Source organism: Episyrphus balteatus, chromosome 4, assembly GCF_945859705.1.
Source record: "Episyrphus balteatus chromosome 4, idEpiBalt1.1, whole genome shotgun sequence".
In the NCBI taxonomy this organism is placed as follows: Eukaryota; Metazoa; Arthropoda; class Insecta; order Diptera; family Syrphidae; genus Episyrphus; species Episyrphus balteatus.
In genome coordinates this window covers 53,281,772-53,302,286 of record NC_079137.1, presented here as the reverse complement: position 1 = coordinate 53,302,286, position 20,515 = coordinate 53,281,772, and the positions used below count along the sequence as shown (strand labels likewise).

The window sequence follows — 20,515 nt, the reverse complement described above, 5'->3', positions numbered from 1 at the left end:
TAAATTTGTCTATCATTTAAAAAAAAAGTCAACTCTTTACGACTTACCGTTTAGAAAATAGCCTCTTTTTTCAATGTCGTGCTACCCCTATTTACCCTATAAAATCTTGAATTTTTTTTGCCTTAAACCTTCTCCTCTTATGCCTCTTTGATTTCAAAAAAAAAATTAAGAAAATGAGTCAGTCTGTGTGGCCGGTTAGCGAACGTACACAAAACCAAACTTTAATATATATAATAGATAAAACACGTATAAATTGTTTTAATGTATTTTATTATAGTTTTCTTTGCATATTTGACTTTTTACGGGCGTTGAGATTTTACATTTCCCTAAATTAAGGTGTTTTTGTTCATGTGGGATTTACTAAAAACTGCAGGATTTCAATATTTTTGCTGTTTTTGTCAATTAGTATCTTAAAATGTGTGTGAACTTTAATTAATAAATACAAATTTGTTGTCATATGATAGATCATGTTATGAAAAATAAGTCCTCCCTCCAAATTTGAGATCAATACGAATATTAGTTTTATTTTTGTACTAGGTCAACCGAATCTAAAAGGGTTACTTTCTACACTACTCATATTTTTCAAAAATCATTAAAAAAAAAATGGTACGTGCTAGAATTTTTCTAAAACCAGATTTAGATTCAGGAAAGTCAAATCTTTCATAATTTTAAAAAATTATTTTAAGGAGAAAAAAAAAGATAAATTTTGCAGACTAGTGTAATGTGATATTCATTTTAATTAAATAAAAATATTTTTCCCACAATTTGATAAAAAAGACAATGTCTAATTTAACAAAAATGAACATTTTCTAAAAAATGTCTGAAAATGAGCACTTTATGTCTTATGTTAAACCTCTTTGCTATAAATGTCGTAGTGCAATAAGTTTACACTGTCAATATGGACTATTATAAAGAAAGCTTCAAAATAGTGTTTTGTAATGAATTAAGAACTTCGTAGAATTTCCGATGAACTCGTTACAGTGACAAAAATTAAAACAAATCGAAGTAGTTTTCTTAAACCGGTAAGTAAGAGTTTCCAAAGCTGATAAGGGCAAGCACTTTTGTCGTGGCCTCGGGGGGTTTTAATAAAATTTATGATTGATACATAGGTAAGACCCATTTTCTTCATTTTCATCGTGTAAGCCAATTATACTTCCAAAGCATGCATAAACATTAAAAACAAATGTCTTTGAACTATTAAAACCAAATATTTTACATGTGAGTTCATTATTTCATATAGATTTTATAGTTCACCTCTTATGTTTACAAATATTATAAGCTTTTACACCCCCAAACTGCTGTATAAAGGTAAGTTACTATAAGCTTTTTTATTCAGCACTTTTCTCTCTTACTCTCACTTTTTGAGTATAATATAAGCTGAATGAACACAACACACCATATCAACACCACCCTTATTTGATTATATTTGATATCCTTTAGTGAATTTGGTTAAAGATTTTTTGTTTTTTTTGATATCGAAATGTGTGCACGGTTGAAAAAGAATCGGTATAAATCCCTTCATTTTCAAAAAATCTACCACACTGCGCTCAGTCGGAAGCCGGTTAGGTGCTGTTTGTTGTAATTAAACAAAAAATAAATAAACGAAATTATTGATTTTATTATAAGAAAAAAAAAAAAAAAACACTCTTAAGTTTGTTTTTGTTTTTTTTAGATTAAATGTTACATATATCAAAAAAGTTAATTCTAGCCAATTAAAATAATTAAGTAAATTTTTAAAAAGCAAACATAAATTCAAGGATCAGTTAAAAAAAAATAAAAGTACCTTTTCTATAAGTTAGTGTTTTTCAACGAACAAAAAGTCGAAACTGTGCAGTCAATTTTCAAAACTTTCTCATTCATAAAATTTTAAATAGCAACACACACAATTAATGCAATAAAATAATCATTCTTCCTTAAAACCTATTAAAAATGTAAGTTTAATTTCTCTTTTATTGCATCAATAATAAATCTGGGAATGACCCAGTTGTAAATGGGGTACTTAATCGGCACTTAAAAATTCGAAGAACTCATGTTTTTTTCGGTAGGAAAAATCAATACTTCCAGTTTTTACAAGAAATTACATGGGGTAGTGTCGTAACATTGAACTTTTTTTTTTTTTTACATGTTTATACTTTTTTAAATCGTGATAAAGATTTAATTGTAAATTGATAGAAATTATTAAATTAAATGGAAATGGAAATTTAATGTTTCTAAAAAAAATAGAAAAATCGAAGGAATAAAAGTTTTTATCATGAGATTTTTTTTTCTAACAAAAACAACAACTGATGTTATTATATATGCACCATGTGTTATATTTTGGAAGGATATAAAGTAGAAGGGGTATCTATGTTTTTTTTTTAGTTTTATGGACGACGAATAAAATGTGTTCAATGCGGACATATTTTTACTCAAATGTGACGATTGTGAGATTGCATGCGAGCGAACGAATACAAGGCCAAGGTTGGTTTATTGTTAACAGTTTTCGGCACGTTATGATTTTTATTGCAAATAGTTTTTGCTTTCATAAAAAAAAATATTGGGGAGAATATTTATTACCCTAAATTACTTAGGGGGAAGTGGTCACCCTTCGTACAGTTTTTACTTATTTATTTTTAGTTATTTATTTACTCACTCCAGCTTCGAGAAAATGGACTTTATTTGTAATATGTATATTATTACACTTTACAAAAAAATTTGACACTTCCAAGTCAAAGGCTTAAATAGTTATAGCCATTTTACTGGGACTAGATTTTTGTACGAATCCTCCCCACCCGTGGGGTACCTTCGTACAGCACATGGGGTACATTGGTACAGGATATTTAAAACGTTAATTTGACTAACTTTTGATTTGTCAAATGCCAAATATGAGTTTTAAAACATTTAATTACTTATTAATTTATTAATTAATTGAACTTGAATCAGAAAAAAACAAAAACAAATAAAAAACTTAATTTTTCGCGATTCGATGATTCTGAAACAAATTATTATTTACATATATAAAAATACCAACCTTAATTTACTATAAAATGCGAAAAACTTATTATAGAGGTTTAAATTTCATTTCAATAAAACTGTAACTCCGTGTTTTGATTGTTATCTGCTCAAGAAAATTTACTGGCGGGCATACGTATGCATACGAATGTGCCCCATGTTTGACTGTACGAATGCTCCCCAAGCTGTACATAATGCAGAAAAATCGATTTTTGAAAAAATGTACTGAGATTTTGCAATATTTATAATTAAAACACAAATTTAACACTTTAAACAACAATTCTTCATTACTGTTTAGCCAAAAACATACTTAACTTAAACACAACATGACATCAAATGTACATAAAAAAATTACTCAGAGCACTAAAAAACACTAAAAGTCTTGTGGCGACCGAATCCGTTGCACTTAGGATTCAAAATTTATCTAGCAGCTCGGCGCCTACTATGTCTATGCACACTAGTAAGCACGTGTTTGAATACCGTTTAGTTTTTGTTTTAAGCTCACTGTACGAAGGGTGACCGTGTACGAAGGGTGACCACTTCCCCCTATTTTAGTTAAAAAAAAGGTTTTCAATTAAGGGTGAATTGAAATGTTTTTTTTTTTTTGTTTTATTGTTGGAATATTTGATTTATCTTTTGTCCCTAAGTTTTATTATCATAGGGATGTGTTTTGTTTTTGTTTTGAATCATAGACGATGATTGATATATTTTTGTTTTTTTTTTTGAAATTTTTGCCGCATAAGTACCAAATTGATTTTAAACTGGTTCAATGACCCACAAAACGCGTTTACTTATTTCAATAGTAGGTAAGCCAAAAAAGTTTTTCTGCTTTTGTCGATGGGTTGTTAAAGTGAGGGAATATTTGAAGTACCTATAAATTTGAATTGAACGGATTACAAAAATTGCAAATGACATTTTGTTACAAATAGTTTATTTTGTATTTAAGTCAAAGTAAAGTTGTGATTCAATTTAACAAAATCACTGAAAACCTTTTATTACCTACAAGAATGGGTCTAGTACTAAAAAAACATTCTTAAAAAGACAAAGAAAACAAATTTTATTCAGCGTATAAAATGACGTTCTTAATCGTGAAAATATGAGTTAAGCACCATGTAAATGACTTTGATATCATCCATTGTGCGGATGGTATACTATACACAGGTGTCTTTAAAGTACCAAGTACAATTTAATTTAACAACTAACTCATAAATAATATCACTGAAGACAGGACCTGAAGGTAATTTGAATTTTTGATGTAGGTAAGGTACATAGGTATTGCATAAATAAATAAACATTAGTTTAGCTCTAAGAAAAATATGTACCTACCTCTGTCAACTTCCAAAATCGTATGTTTTGTAACTGAGGGCGTTAAAACAAACAATTTTATATAAATAAAAACGATCACGCAAAAAGTAATTTATTCTGAGATATACCTTTTATATTGTTTGAATGTCCTAACCAGGAAGAATTAAGGTGTATAGAAAGTTAACAAACCAGTGTTGTTAACGATAGCTAACACTGAAGATTTTTACTTGAAATATAGGTACTATATAGCAGGGGCGTACATACCTTTGGGGCAGAAGGGGTGGTGCCCACGGTTACCGTTTTGGTAGAATTCTACCAAACTTGGTAGGTTTTTTTTGGCTTTGGTAGGATGGTAGGTTTAAACCCGATTTGGTAGTTTTTGGGTAGGCTTATGGAAACGATTTTCTGAAATTATTTCTAATTGTACTAAATAATTTTATAATTTTTTGAATGACTATTAAACGCGTTATTCCAAAGTCTATTTAATTTTATTTACTCAATTTCTTTCTCATTATGGATTTCAAAATCTATTTTATTGCATATGCAAGGGGAATGAATGAAATGAATTTAATGTAACTTCAGAATGATCAAGAAACTTTTAAAAAATTCTTTGTGGCAGGAAAGAATCAGATTTTAACTTTTGTAAGCAGATCATGTTTAACTATAGCGGTAATTTTTTTTTGTTTTTTTTTTATATTTATTTAAAAATTGTAGTTGAAAACTCATATTGCTTAATTGAGTGAATTTTTTATATAAGCTAAAATTAGCATATTTATTTTATCTTAAAATAAAAATATCAAATAGCTCGTGTTTACAGGTATAACTTCAATAGCCGCTTTTTTTAAATAAAAAAAAAAATAATCTTGTTTGTTTGCGGAAGTTTGTACAAACATTTTTTTGAACCCTAAACATCATATCGTTTTTGTAAGTTTTTTTTTTAAGTTCTAAAGTTTTCGATTTTGTAGGTTTTTGTTTAGTTTGGTAGGATTTTTGAGGAGGTTTGGTAGGAATTTTTTTTAGGAGTGGCAACCGTGAGGTGCCCCGGGGCCCCGAACTGATGCCAGGGTCCAACAAACATTTTTTTTCTAGAATATGAGTAAAATAAATTTGTAAATTGTTTAACTAAATGCATGGGGCTGTTAACTGAGAACTTATATCTGTAAACCAAAACTTGTTTCGAGACTTTGGTCTGCAGATATCTGTATCTGCATATCTACCACCGAATGAAAGAAAAAAAATGTTTGGATGCAAATGAGTCACCAACCAGCCCCCAAGAAACTTTTACTTTTCAGTTATGAACATAACTTAAAGAGAATTTTCTTTTGATGCCTCACTCGATGGATTTGAAGGAAATTTTTGAAAATGCATTTTTTTGGCAAGTTGTACCTACCTCTTGGATTCTTTTCGAAATAAAAAAAAAAATTACATAGGCCTGTTGATTATGAAATCATGTCATTAATTCAAAACCATTCGAGGCGGTTAAAAGATATCAACTTCGGAATGTAAGAAAAAGAAAGAAAAAATGTTTCGTTGGAAAAAACGTTTCAGCAGCTCAACGAACGCCTCTGAACTAGGGTGAGTTTAGGATTCGTAAAAACAAAAACTCGAGATAAAAATCAGACACGACATTAAGATGATGCAGATTTCCGATAAAAAGGTTTCGCAATTCTGTCTGTCTGCAATACAACCAAAAGAGAAAAGTATTTTTTTTTTTCAAAAACTGCTCTAACGATTTTTATTAAAATTTGTGTGTGTATTGTTACAAATAAGACCCAATTTCCGTTATTAAAAATATGTTTTTTGAACCGTTATTAACGGTACCTGCCATAGAACCGATTTTTTAATTTCTGAGTTTATCGTAAATGAATAACCCGTTTTTAACGAGATCGTTATATGAAAGCATTAAAGTAACCGTAATATGAAAATTTTACAAAATTTTCAACAACACATTTTTGGATATTTTCTAAATATTTCACCTTTTTTTGAAAAATAATCATTTTGAAAACGGTTGATCAAATTTTTTTGAAATTTTAATTGCTGATTATATGTTTTGGAAAATGATAGTAAATTTGGAAATACATAAGAAATTATTTTTTTAAAAAACGGCTCAAACGATTTTCAATTTTTATTATAAAAATTCGTCCTCACATACAAAAAAGCAAATGGCATACTTGGTTTTGTGGTCAAAATTATTTAAAACGGTGTTTATTTGATTTTTAAAACAGATTTTATAATTTTTTAAAAATCAAGTTCTAATTTTCCCTTATTTTTCCATAAATTGATTTTTTCATAACATTGGAGATACTTCTACCGTAAGAGCAAGGACTTACGACCCAGTCATATATTTTTATTTTTAACTTCCTGGTTAAAGATCAAACCAAAATCTTTGAAAAGCATATACAACAAATCCAGGTTTTTTCGTGAAGTGGTATATTCGGTTTTTGCATATTTTTGTTGGTTAATTAGAGAACCTGTGAAAAATTTTAAATTTCGAAATCGAAAATTTTGTCTAATTAAATGAATTTTAAAGAGCAGATTTGTTTGTTTATTTAAGGTTATCAGAGTAAGGAATTGTTCTTTTAAAGATCGTGTTGTTTAATGTAATACATAGTTTCCTTTCACTCCACTAACACCATTTTTTTCTGCTATGGAACATTAATGATTTCTACCCACCCTTTAGGGCGAATATTGCTTTTGTGTCAAAAAATATAGAAGTCTTTATCAAAAGATTGAGATGATGGAGTAATCCTTAAAAATATATTTTTTTTTTTAATTGACTTAATAATGTGTAATGCTACGGTAAGTACTTCATAAATGACAATAGTACCATTTTGAAAGGGAATTTGAAATGGAACAACAGTTTATAATAAAATACATATAATTGTATGCAAAAATTAAGTATCTTATAACTTCTTTTGAAAAGATTTTTTGGATTTTCATATTTAAACTATTTTTACTGTTCAATATTATATATGTTCATTGAGATGTTCATTTCAATTTTATTTACTTTCTTACAGATCACTGAACTTGTACCTACTATTCTATTCTTCAACTTAATAACGTTCGCAAACGAAAAGGAATCCAGACAAAAAAAAAAAACAATAATATTGATGAATTGCAAATTATTTTAATAGTAAATAATTATAAACATTCAAAATACTCGTACTCAACATCTCTCAGGAAGCAATAAATAATATACATAGATACATAAATATTCTTTATCATCCAGTTAACTTGAAAGCACTATAAAATATCAAAAATTAGCAACACTATTTTTTCAAATATTAAAAAAAAAAAATATTAAATAAAAGAATATGACGCCAGAAAAGACATTTTGGGCCTATTGGAATCACTTAATCATGAGCAATATGACATATTTTTGTAAGTGGCTGTAAAAATTAAGTGGCTGTTAAAACTTATAAGTTTTAATACTTTTTTTTTTTAATTTTTATTTTATTTGTTTTGTAAGAAAAAATTGACATTAAAACTTTTTGTTATAAAAGATTAAAAGGGATCTTTGTAAAAACAAAACAAGTTTTATAAATGCTGCTTATTAAAAATTTAAGTTTGAATGTGTGACTTCAAAGCTTCTTTAGTATTAATAAAATTTAGTATCAATACAATTTTGGAAAGCAGAAAGTTCATATATAAGCTATGTACATATGTGTTTTCATTTTTCTTATTTTAAACATAAAATTTGTTTCACCGAAAATATTTTTAGTTAAAACATTATTATAAAATTATTTTCTACAAAACAATTCTAACCTAAAATTTCTTCAGTTGACGAAATCGATGGATACTTGAATTATTTTGGAGGAACTGCAGGAGCATTAACGTTAACAGGAATTGCAGCTGCATCCGTGTATTATTTTGCTTCGCGGCCCATTCCAGAGAAACCGTTAGTGCCTCTTCATAAGCAATCACCTATTCTAGAGGTGAGTGCAAATATTTTTTTTTCAATAAAAAAAAAATTGTGGTTGATAAACATAAATTGATGATCACGAGGATTTTTAAATGATAATTATTGTAATAGACTGTTGTGAAATAACATAAATATGCAATAAGTAAACAAGTAAAAAATTCTAGCATCCCATGGTGCTGACTGCAGTGAGTCTTGTAATTTACACGCAAAGTGTTTCAAACATGTAAAATACATATAATAACACATGATAAAGAAGAGTTGTTTTTCGAAACAGGTGTTCCCTATTAAATTTTTAATTGTCAAGAACTGTTCATCAAAAGTTAATGAAACTTAATTTCTGGCTTTAAGAAAGGATATAGACTATAATAAGAGTATCTTTTTTTCCAATCTTCAGTCACGTTTATAGAAAGTTTCTCCAATTTTAAATGTAAAGGGTGATTTGAATAAATTGCAAAAAAAACTATTGTGAGGTCAATATTTAATTTAGAGAAAGGTCAATGTTTTTTTTTTTTTTAATTTCAACCCCTCACCTTAAAATTTAAAAACAACTCCCTCTCCTTGGGTCTTATCTCGACTAAACTTTCACGCTAAATCTTTTTGAATTATCTTATGATAATCACCCTGTACCTAATAAATGTGTAATTAAAAAAAAAATTACATATACGTCACATATATACTGATTTTTAAATATTATTTTAATTTCTCCTTCCAATTTAAGGACTAAGGTTTTAAATGAGACTAAATACATTCATGATTCATCAAAAGTATGTAATTCAATTTATTCACATGTATGATTTCTTTGATATATTACGTACGCACAAGTCAAATGCTATTAAAAAAAAAGTCTTTTGCTGTCCCTTATTTAAATATTTCAATCATTAAATGGAATTGTTGAAAAAATTCATGTCTTTTATCGATGTCGTGTCATTTTTTTGACAGCTCTGGTTTCCTCTGTCGTGTCGTTTTTCTTTTTCGACGCGACAAATCAGTAGTACATTGTACATTATTTTTAAACGACAAAATACATATGAATATATATCTGTCAAACTCTAATGAAATTGGAAAAAAATCCAGAATATTGGTCAACAACAAATACGGGCTAGTACAAAAATGTTTTATTGCACAATAAATTAGTGATAATGACAAAATTAGTTACTAAAGAACATGGTATAAAAAGAGAAGGTATGATCATTAGAAAAAACTCAGTATCGAGAACTTTCAAAACTTAAAAAATGGCTATACTTAAGGTTTTGACAGTTCCCATTGAAATTGTTGTTGTAAACAAATTCGTCTTGGAAATTGTTGTTGCTTTTGACTTTTCCAAATATTAAACGTCAAAACCTTACTACCCCATTTTGTAAGATGGCTGCTCTAATGATCATACCTTGTCTTTTTATACCATGTTCTTTAGTAACTAATTTTGTCATTATCACTAATTTATTGTGCAATAAAACATTTTTGCACTAGCCCGTATTTGTTGTTGACCAATATTCTGGATTTTTTTCCAATTTCATTAGAGTTTGACAGATATTTATTCATATTTTGTCGTTTAAAAATAATGTACTTACTACTGATTTTTCTCCAGTTTCCAGACACCTTTCGGAAAATCGTTATAACTAGGGACTTCGTAGGGTTTATTCCAAAATTTTGCTCTTGTGCTATTCTCTTACCTATACAGGGTGTCCCAAAAGTTAACGTCGAAACGAAAACGGTAGATAGGGTAGGTGGTGACAGTTATCAGAAAAATAATAAAAAAAATCGCAGCCATATATTTTGGGAGTTATGGGCATTTGAAAAAAAGTCGAAAAAATGGTCACCCTGTGACGGTTTTTCATGTGCCGTGACTACAAATCTTAAGTTTTCTCATTTTTTTCTTTTGTTACGGAACCTTGAATAACCCTGCTATCAAATGCATTCAAAAATTTTAACTCAGCTACATCAGTTTTAAAGAAAATATTACTTTTTTACCCAACTTAGTACTAAAAAAATTTACATGACTCTAATTCATTGAGCCGTAGTGTAAAAAAAATGCACTACGATGTTTCGGCAAGTTGCCTTAAAAGTTGGTGTGTTCAATTCTCTTTTCAAAATGGTATAACATTGTTGGGAACATTTCATAAATAACCGAGATAAAATTTTTTTTCTTAAGAAATCAGACTTTTTTTTAGGTAATTTTTCCATATTATTTAAGTTTTTTTTATTCTGAAACGTTCTGAAAAGGTACAAACCTTGAATAATATGAAAAAATTACCTCATAAAAAAGTCGGATTTCTTAAGAAAAAAAAAATTATCTCGGTTATTTATGGAATATTCCCAACAATGTTGTACCATTTTGAAAAGAGAATTGAACACACCAACTTTTAAGGCAACTTGCCGAAACATCGTAGTTAATTTTTTTTACACTACGGCTCATTGAATTAGAGTCATGTAAATTTTTTTAGTACTAAGTTGGGTAAAAAAGTAATATTTTCTTTAAAACTGATGTAGCTGAGTTAAAATTTTTGAATGCATTTGATAGCAGGGTTATTCAAGGTTCCGTAACAAAAGAAAAAAATGAGAAAACTTAAGATTTGTAGTCACGGCACATGAAAATCCGTCACAGGGTGACCATTTTTTCGACTTTTTTTCAAATGCCCATAACTCCCAAAATATATGGCTGCGATTTTTTCATTATTTTTCTGATAACTGTCACCACCTACCCTATCTACCGTTTTCGTTTCGACGTTAACTTTTGGGACACCCTGTATGTTAAAAAAGCATACGAGTGAAAATTTGGAATAAACCCTTTTTGAAATCACTAGTTATAACGATTTTCCGGAAGGTGGCAGGAGACGGCCTAAAATAGGCATAGATACCCTATGTATCTTCCATTGCATATGTCTGCTTCCTTCAGTTGAATTGATTTCCATACATTCAGGAACAATTTTTGTTTTAATTGTAAATTTCCGGAAATGTTAGCAAACATTTTACTGCTTTGTTTATGATAAATTAAATAACAATAAATTACATATAAAAATAAAATGCACGACTGGGTCGCACGTACTTGCTCTTGTAGTTCAAAGCATCTTTATCTTAAATATTTATTGGAAATTTAAGATTTTGTGAAAAAAAAAAAAATAAAAACAAAAAAAAAATCGAAAGTTAAAAAAATTCAATTTTTTAAAAATTTTTTGAAAAACTTTTTTTTTTAATTTTTTTTTACATTTTACACTTCAATACCTATGATGTCTGTAAATTTTGAAAAAATTGACTTATGCTTTGATGAAATATATGAACTTAAAAAACATGTCAATTTTTGAAAAACGGCAACGCCATATTTCCGCTCTTGGCATTTTTTGAGAAAAACTAAAAACGCAGTTATGTTGGAATCAATAAGAGTACTGCGCACACCAAATTTAAATGAAATCGTTAGAGCCGTTTTCGAGAAATTTGAAATACCTCGAAAACGTTATATGGGAGATATGCGTTAAATTGGAGATATTAAAAAAATAAAAAAAACGGACCTAGGGAATTACGTAAAAATCATCTGTACCAAGTTTCAAGCAAATCCATCCACCCGTTTAGGCCCTAGCTCGATGTACAGATGGACGCACAGACGCACAGACGCACAGACGCACACACGCACAGACCGACGGACGGCATGACGAAAACCACTTTTTTGATCTTCTCCATAATCGTAATGTTGGTTTTGATTAAAACCTCGATTTTTTTTTTCTACACGAAACCAATACTTGCCCTATAGAGCAAGTAAAAACATAATTTTACAAGAAAACCTAGTGCTTTGTTGCCTTCCATTTCTCTGTCTTGATCAAAATTTTGAACTAGAGATGCTGTCTTTTTTCATAGTTGTCGTTTATTTTCGACTTACGAAATGAAACAAAATGAGGTTTTTTTTCACGACAGAAAACGAGTGACTAAAGTTGAAAACTACAGATGGAATGTAGATTGAGTCGTGTCGTTTATTTTGATGTCGTTTACGACATAGGTAATAGGAGTGATTATTTCGACCAGTGTACGCAGGATCGCATAGTCGAAAATAACTCAAAAAATTTACTTTAAAGCGTTGCAAACATATGCCTTGAAAAGATATCTTAATGCAACCCATGTTTTGACAGGTGTCACTAAAAGGTTGGTTTTTATTAAAGGGCCAGTTTTTCAGTGCAAAGCTAACCCTGGGTAAACTCCGGATTAGTTAACATTGCGAAAAACAAATTATGCCAGAGTGGCAGTTTTTCACTGCAGGATTGACTTATCTTTGAGTTGACATAAATCTGTGATAATGGGACATTCAAGAAAAGCGGTAATAGAGTAATATAGATGAGATTTATTGCAATGTAAAACTTCTTTTGAAGGCCTCAGGGCCGGTTTGTTCACACCCGATTATATTTTAATCAAGGATTCTATAGAAAAAATCCTTGATTGATAATCGAGTGTGAACAAACCGGCCCTAAACAATTGTTTGTGAACTTTGCAAATTGATACTCAGCGATCCAAACTTTTCATCAAGTTTTAAAACGCTTAAACTTGGTTGTTTAAATTTCTTTTACGCAACATATTTATATAATTTACAGTAACTACACGGTTAAAAATTCTGGAGTATTTTTTAATACAGCTCTTGTATTAAAGCAATTTTCAATACAAAAAATATTACATTTTAATATTTCCAAAATATTAAAAATATTTTTAATCTTTTTTGTATTAAATTTCAATATTTAAGTAATAAGTCACTACTTGTAATACAAAAATTATTGGAAAATAATCTCCGTGGGTTAAATTCTAATCTTGTATTGAATTTTAATACCGCTGTATTACATTTTAATATAATTGTATTAAAATATAATACAAATTTATTAAAAACTAATATAAAAAGTATTAAATTGTAATACGAGAATATTAAATTTTAATCAAACGTCAGCAGCCACAGAAAAACATAATAAGGTAATATATTCCGAACTTTGTCAAAATTTGTTTGTCAAAAATAGGCCAATCTGTCAGGTCGGCCTTTCTTCTTCTTCTTCCTTTTTCTCGGCGCTGTTATGATCTCGATGTCGAGGGGATCATAACTATCCCACGTTACTGCTTCACACTAGTGATCCGCTTGTGGGGTTCGCCGGGTTGACCTCAGAAATCGGCGGCAAGCCTCCCGGTTTTGTATTGTTCCATTTCTAAGGCCAACTGAATGCTGGTGTTTTTGCATTTGCTTGTACCAGGAGTTTTTAGGCCTAAATTTCTTTTTATTTCGTGTTGGAACGTTGTATAATATTGCTTTTTTGACGGGGTTCTCAGGATCTCTCCTTTGAACATGGCAATACCAACTGAGTCGGTCGTGTTCCATTTTTCGGGAGATGGTGTTTTTAACATGAAGGCTTCCTCGGATCTTCGTACTTCTTCGTACTTCTGTCAGGTCGGCCTTTAATTTTTAAATTTCAATCGCAGTAAACAGGAAATTTGTTTTTGTTTTAATTTATAAAATGTCATTATTATAAATTGAAAAATAACAAATTTCCTTGTGTTTCTTCGCGGAAAATGTTGAATAAGTATGTTAACAAATAAGTGGTGTGCGTGGTTTTTCGGTTTTTGTGCGTTTTTTGTCGGTAAATAAAAGAAATAAGATTTACGGTAGCTGGCATTGGTCGCCAAATTGTCATGTTTTGACAATTTGGCTACCAATGTCAGTTTGGAAAAAAAATGAAAAAAATCTATTGTTTGAGGTACCTTTTCTAAAAAAAAAATTTAATTAATATTTGTAAATCTGTACTAATTTGCAAGCGCTTTGTGTTTTTTCGAAGCAAAATACATACATTGCAGATGAATTTTGATCGGCAATAAGATTTTACATGCCACAGTTTGTGAAACAGATAAAATAGAGACAATAATATCACCATTATTATATTATTTATGATTAATATTTATTTTCAGTAATGAATTTAGGAAAAGAATACATATTATTAACTTTAAATACATTTGGTATTGAATTGAAATATTTTTGTATTATCTTTTAATAAAATTCTTATTAGAAATTAATATGAAAAGATTAAATTTTAATATGCAATAATTGAAATTTAATACATTTGGTATTAAATTCTAATATAAACTCTATTATTTTTTAATACAACTATATTACCTACATTTTAATACATTTTTTACTAACTAAAAAAATTTAATATTTGTCTTGTATTAAATTTTAATACATTTCCGGTGTAGACCTATATGTAACCCAAAAAGTATTAAAAAATACTACAGAATTTTGAACCGTGTAAAGTTAAACTTAGATTTGTGGACGCTTCATTACAGACGATTTAGAATTGTTTAAATCGATCTTAAAACTGTAACGGCACGTTAAATCTACCAAAAACTGCAAAAAAATTCATCTACGTTACGGTGGAAAGCCCCTGATACTTATCTGATGAGTTACAGTTTCCCAATAATACTATTGTAATTTTGCATTGCCAAAAAAGGAAAGAGCTTTGAAGAAGATACTTATTAGATATCGATATTTAATATTTGTTACACTAGCCCAATTTATTGACTGTATTAAATTTAAAATCCTTATTTAAAACGGAAAATTTTTTAATTTGTATGAGATTTGACAGATTTCTCATTTTTAATAGCGACTTAAAATATACATATAGAAAATCAATAAATTAAGCCTAAATCTTATTAAAAGTTCAAAAAACCACCCCACACTTATTTTAGAATTTTATTTTATCAATGGAGAAATCTGATTTTAAATGACAATTGAAAAAAAAAATAAAACAAATCGTCTTGTTATACAGCCCCTTAAATGAAATGATGAACTTTTTTTCCAAAACGTTAATGCATCCATGCAAAAATTAATTCAACTTCTTTTTTATTATCAAAATCATATTTTATACTAGACGACTACACTTTATAACGGGTGTGGCGTGGCATTATCTACTTAATATAGAAGAAGAAAAAATTAACACCATCATTTATTTTTGTTTACATAGGTATCAGCTGATTTTTATAAATTTGTCTAAGAAAATCATGTCAAACAAAGCTCTATTACACCTACACATTAATAAATATATATATTCCTCAACTATATTTTTATTGGTTGTACAGATACTACCCTTGACGAAGATTCAAATAATTTCCGTTCATGCGTTAGTCATATTTTGTTGTCGCAACTTTCCACCACCCCCATTTTGTTGATTTTATTTTATTTTTTTTTTTTTTTTAATTTTTAGTTTTATTCATAAATAAATACACGTGTTTCGTAAAAAAATTCGTGTGTCTGAATTCATTTGTACAAGGTCTCTCATAAATCTTTTCATGTTTTAATATGTTTTCCAACTTGTTCCATAAAGAAGCAATAATCATCAAAATTGATTTGAAATCCCACCCTGCTTGGTGGTCGATGGTGTAAAAATTATAACTTCTGCTCCTTTTCAACAAGTTAATATTTCAAACAAAAAAACAGCAAGACATTAAATATTGCATAGTTCTCTCAGCGGCCAAAAATGAAAAATCAACAAACAAAAAAAAAAAAATTACCATTAAAAGATCCTCTATACCTATGAGCTATTGACAGTTGAATTAATCAAGCTCCACATTCAATTAAAATCTTTGTGAGTATCAGCACAAAATCGGTGAGAATTAATTTTTTTTTTTAGATCATTTTTTGTTTTAATTGTATCTATGAGAGAGACAAGAATTCAAGGAAGATCCCCCATAAAGCTCATCTACACTCTGTGAATGGTGATAGCTAATAGATGACCGCGGTGGCGCCCGGGGTAAGTTGTATTCATCTAGGAATCCGAAAATAGTCCTCCTCCTCTCGTGAGAATCAAAAATTTTTTGGTCAGATGGTCGTCTCGTCGTCGGTTGGTCTTATGATTTCTGTGCTTCTTCGGAGCACAATCTAAAAATTCAAAATTTCTGTCAGTACGAATTCAACCGGCGCGAAATTTGTCGTCTACCTATTAAATTCATACCCCAAAAGTTCTGGCTGTTTGATGTGTAGTAAATGTGTAAAATTAAATTCATCTTTTTTTCGTGTATCTTTTTTTTTTTGGCTTTTTAATTTAATTGTATACATAAATAATTTTGTTTTTTGTCGAAGCGAATAATTGGGTTTTCATTTTTAGGAATTGTTTCAAAAAATTTATTACGTAAAATTGTTACATATAAAAAGCGGATGGAACTTTTAACACCAAAAAAAAAAAAAAATATCAAAAGTGGTTGCGAAATTTTGACTTTTTTTTTAATGTCAAACTTTTTCTTTTGCTTGTGCAAAAAAATGTGAATGAAGAATTTTAATCAAAAGATATTTTTTCTATATTTTTTAATTGATCACTTTGAATCTTCTATAATTTTCAAAAAAAAAAATCTAATTTTTTTTTTTAAGAATTTTGTTTTTATATTTTATTTTTTTTTTTAATTTTAAAAATTAAGTGATGACAAAAAATTCTTGTGTGTGTATTTTTTTTTGTTACAAAAAAATGGCAAACATATTCTGATAAAATATTAGCGAATTTTTGTTGACTACCTACTTCTTGTTTCAAATTAGAGAGGAGAAAAAAATTTAACCAAAAAAATAATATTATTTGTCTTTCCGTGCGTGTATTTATTTTCTCAAAAAAAAAAGTATTTTTATATTTATAGAACTAGGTTCTTAAAGTGACAGTGTAAAGTGTATTGACGGATTTAATGTAGTGTTATTGCACTTTACAATTTATTTACAATTAGTTTATTGTTTCAGACACATGAGTTCATTCACTTGAAAAAGTCTATAAGCATTTTTGTGTTGAAAAGTTCTATCTATCTAAATTTGTTTATTTCTTTTTTTTTTTTTTTTTGTTTAAATTTATTCACACCACTTTGAGAATGGATATACTTATTTGTATATAGTATAAATGATTGACTCAATCTACAAACGGGAATAGTGAATAATTGTATATTAAAATCAATTTGTTTATTTCGTTATTCTGACATTTATTGCTTCTATCTGCCAATAAAAATCCGGTGTGTCCAAATTCAAAATAAAATTGATTATTATGAACTTTTTATTTTTAAAGCAGTGTAGAGAGAGTAATTATAATAATAAAAATGGTGTGTAGTAGCAGCAACATTGATAAACAACAAAGATAATATTTCAAAAAAGTACGATAAATCAAATTTAAAAAAATCTTAACAGAATTTAAAAGATTTGAAAAAAAAATTGCCATTTTTGTTAATTAGTGACAAAATTGTTTGAAAAAAAGTGCATGTTCTGTAAGAACATAACAAAATGGCGTGTTGTGGACAAGTTACTGTTATTCGGCCACCTATTGAAATGATCAGTCAAAGTGATGTTCTTAAGGTAATTACACTCAAGTGCAATATTGATTTGTATTTTTTGTTATTTGGCAAAAATTACAAGGATTTTTTAACAACAAATTGGTTGAACTAAATTATAATAATATTTAAGTCTAACATAATGCAGCAGCTTTTCTTTTATATTAAAATATTTCTCACTAATATTATCTTGTTCTTATTATTTATATGTAGCTCCGATATGACTACTTAAGCTTAGACGATAATTCCAGGGTAGGCAATTGCTTGGAAAAAAAATGGAATGCGTTTTTATTACATATCAGTTTTTTTTTTTATTTTTGTCATCATGAAAAAAAAATCAAATCTTTAAAGGGTGCCATCAAATAAAGTCATGTATTAGTGAAAATCCAGCAGGAACTGTTACTATTTACTGCAATCGTTTTTTCATTATAAAATCCATTCAATTTAATATTGTCTTTGTTGTTTTTCTTTTCTATTTGGCATAGTTTAATTTAATAGCTGTATAAAAAGTTGTCTTTAAAAAGTTTTCTGAATACATTGGTTAAAACAAATTTCTTGAATGGAACTATAAAACATGGTTTTATTTCCATAAAATTTTAAAGCCCCAAAAACTTCATTCCGAGTGTAGGCTATCATTTTTGTATCTGTCTGCGTTCCCGAAATTACAAAAAAAAATAGATTTCTCTGTCTGCGTTCCCGAAATAAAACAAAATTGATGTTTATTTTTAAATTAAGTTTTTGCAAACGAAACATTGATTTTTTAAAATTTTTATTTTAGTATTGCTACAAAATGGCATACCTACTGACTTTAATAAAAATTTTGTTTTGAAAAATTATTAAATTATATATTTATATAAGAAAATAGTTAAAAAAAAACGGCTATAACGATGTTGAGCTTTTTTAAGATGATTTTTTTTCCTTTGAAGATTGATTTTTATATTTCTTAGAACTTTGTAGATAAGGAAAATTTAAGGAGTGATTCTTCTTAGAAAAAAAAAAATGTTCTACAGTACTACAGCAATGGTTTATCTGCAAAGTTGATACCAATTAGCATAGGCAAAAAAAAAAGAACAATCTTTAAAAAATAAGAACAATTTATTTTAAACGCTGAATAACATTTTTATTTTAAAAATTAATACCATTACCAATTTTTTATTATTAATATTAACAGAAAAATTATTATTATTAACATGAGCAAATGCATACCAAAGAAAGTGTTTTCTTAAACCATCGCTATGTGTGGTGCCAGAAAGGCCGTTATTTTAGAATAATTTTTGTCTAAGAATTTACTCAAGAATCATCCATTAAATTTTTCTTACCTACCTACAGGACACCCTACCTACGGGACATTTTCCAAATTTGCTTACAAAAAAAAATGTAAGTAACTTGAATTCGTGCATTTTTATGGGCAAATAAAAAAAATGCACACGTACAAAAATAAATTTACTTAAATGATTGATTAATATAAATTTTGTTATTTTAAATTGACTATTAATTTGATAAAAATTTCTTTTTGGAATTTTGATGGCACCTTTTTTTTCTATACATAGTGAAAATACATGAGTGAAAATATCATCGTGTGGATTATTTTGTCATCTATCAATATTGAATGTTTTTGTTTATTTTTTTATAGCGTACATAAAAATTTCATTAAGATTTTTAGTAACTTTTTAGTACCTGTTTATTCATTGAATTTTTATCGTTTTTAATTTAAAAATAAAAATGCAATTCGAAATTTTCATATTTTTGTTTAGTCCTTGAAATTCTTAATTGCAAAAATTTGGATGAAAACCACTAAAAGTAAAAAAAAAAAACATAATTATTAGAATTTTGAATTTAAAAATTTTAATTAATTATCATTACCATGAACATGGAGGATGCCATTTGTACAAAAATAATTTATTTAATATTTGCTTAAGCCATTAGTTCCACTTGAGTGAATATTTTTATAATGCAGATCATTTTACTCAACTAATGAAGATTGGTGAACAAAAAATTGCGAAAGAAGAAGGCCCTTAAGGTAAAGGACGCATTTGAGGTTAACCCGACATAGCATTTGGAAGAAAATGTGCATTCATTTATACTTTGACTAAAGAACTGACAAGTATATTCCATGTTTCATATGCAATTTTTATAGTAAAAGCATTTACTACCCTGTAATGATACAAAAGTGCATTTGGTATGAATAAATATATGAAATACGAAACATATGTTTCGTATTTTAAAGACTCCCTTTTTGGTGTATACTAAATAAATCTTAAGATAGGTAAATAATTTTTTTTAATTCTAATAAATTAAATATTTTAATTTAAATTAAAAAAAAAAAAAAAACACTCATACACCCCAGTGACCACTTAGTCTATTTTGTTTGCATTAAAACAAAATCATCAACATTCTTATAGCTTAAGCAATTCTGTTTACACAATTACTTTGTTATTTATCGTACATACTCTGCAGGTCCCAACCAATTTCTTAAAATGTTTCAATATATTTGTTTTCATTAAAATAATTTAAGAGGCTACATTAAAATATGACTAGTGCTACTTTTTCTTTTTGATTTATAAATACTCGTACTATATTCTATAAACAAATGTTGTGTTTAAATTTAACTGTTCTGTATACAATTTGTATATGTTTACCAAAGCGATTAGTCAACTAAAGTTAAAAACAAAGAAAACTTATTGCAGATACATTTTTCGGCTGCATTGCAATATTTTAAATATACATATTTCACCTTTGAAATCCAAATAATTGACTAGAATAGCGTAAACATAAATTTACATCTGGGCCGTTACCGAATTCTTACTATAGACACCCCGATCGTTGTTCTATTTATTTTGCCTTTTACAAAGGCTTATTTTGTAGGCAACTTCTTTTCAAAGACAAACCCGTCCCTTTTTTTGAATCCTACTTCATTTGAAAGACATATCGTCGCCCTAGTATTGAAGTGCCGTATACGCCATTTTTACATTTTTGGGAAACCGCATTTAAATGTTC

At 28.2% G+C, this 20,515-nt stretch overlaps 1 protein-coding gene across 4 annotated transcripts in view; it reads left to right on the top strand.

Moving 5' to 3' along the window:
• The first annotated feature begins 1,790 nt into the window (after positions 1-1,790).
• LOC129918391 (long-chain-fatty-acid--CoA ligase 1) overlaps positions 1,791-20,515 on the top strand; it is a 30,399-nt gene continuing 11,674 nt past the window's right edge. The window contains exons 1-3 of one of the 4 annotated variants that reach the window (XM_055998883.1): positions 1,791-1,931; positions 7,314-7,677; positions 8,077-8,231. In XM_055998883.1, coding sequence (XP_055854858.1) covers positions 7,611-7,677; positions 8,077-8,231 — 222 coding nt within the window. In that variant the 5' untranslated portion in view covers positions 1,791-1,931; positions 7,314-7,610. Of the gene's footprint in view, positions 1,932-2,347; positions 2,461-7,313; positions 7,678-8,076; positions 8,232-16,083; positions 16,213-17,092; positions 17,544-17,731; positions 17,771-20,515 lie in introns of those variants that run through there. The other 3 variants (XM_055998884.1, XM_055998885.1, XM_055998886.1) reach the window with 3 other exon arrangements.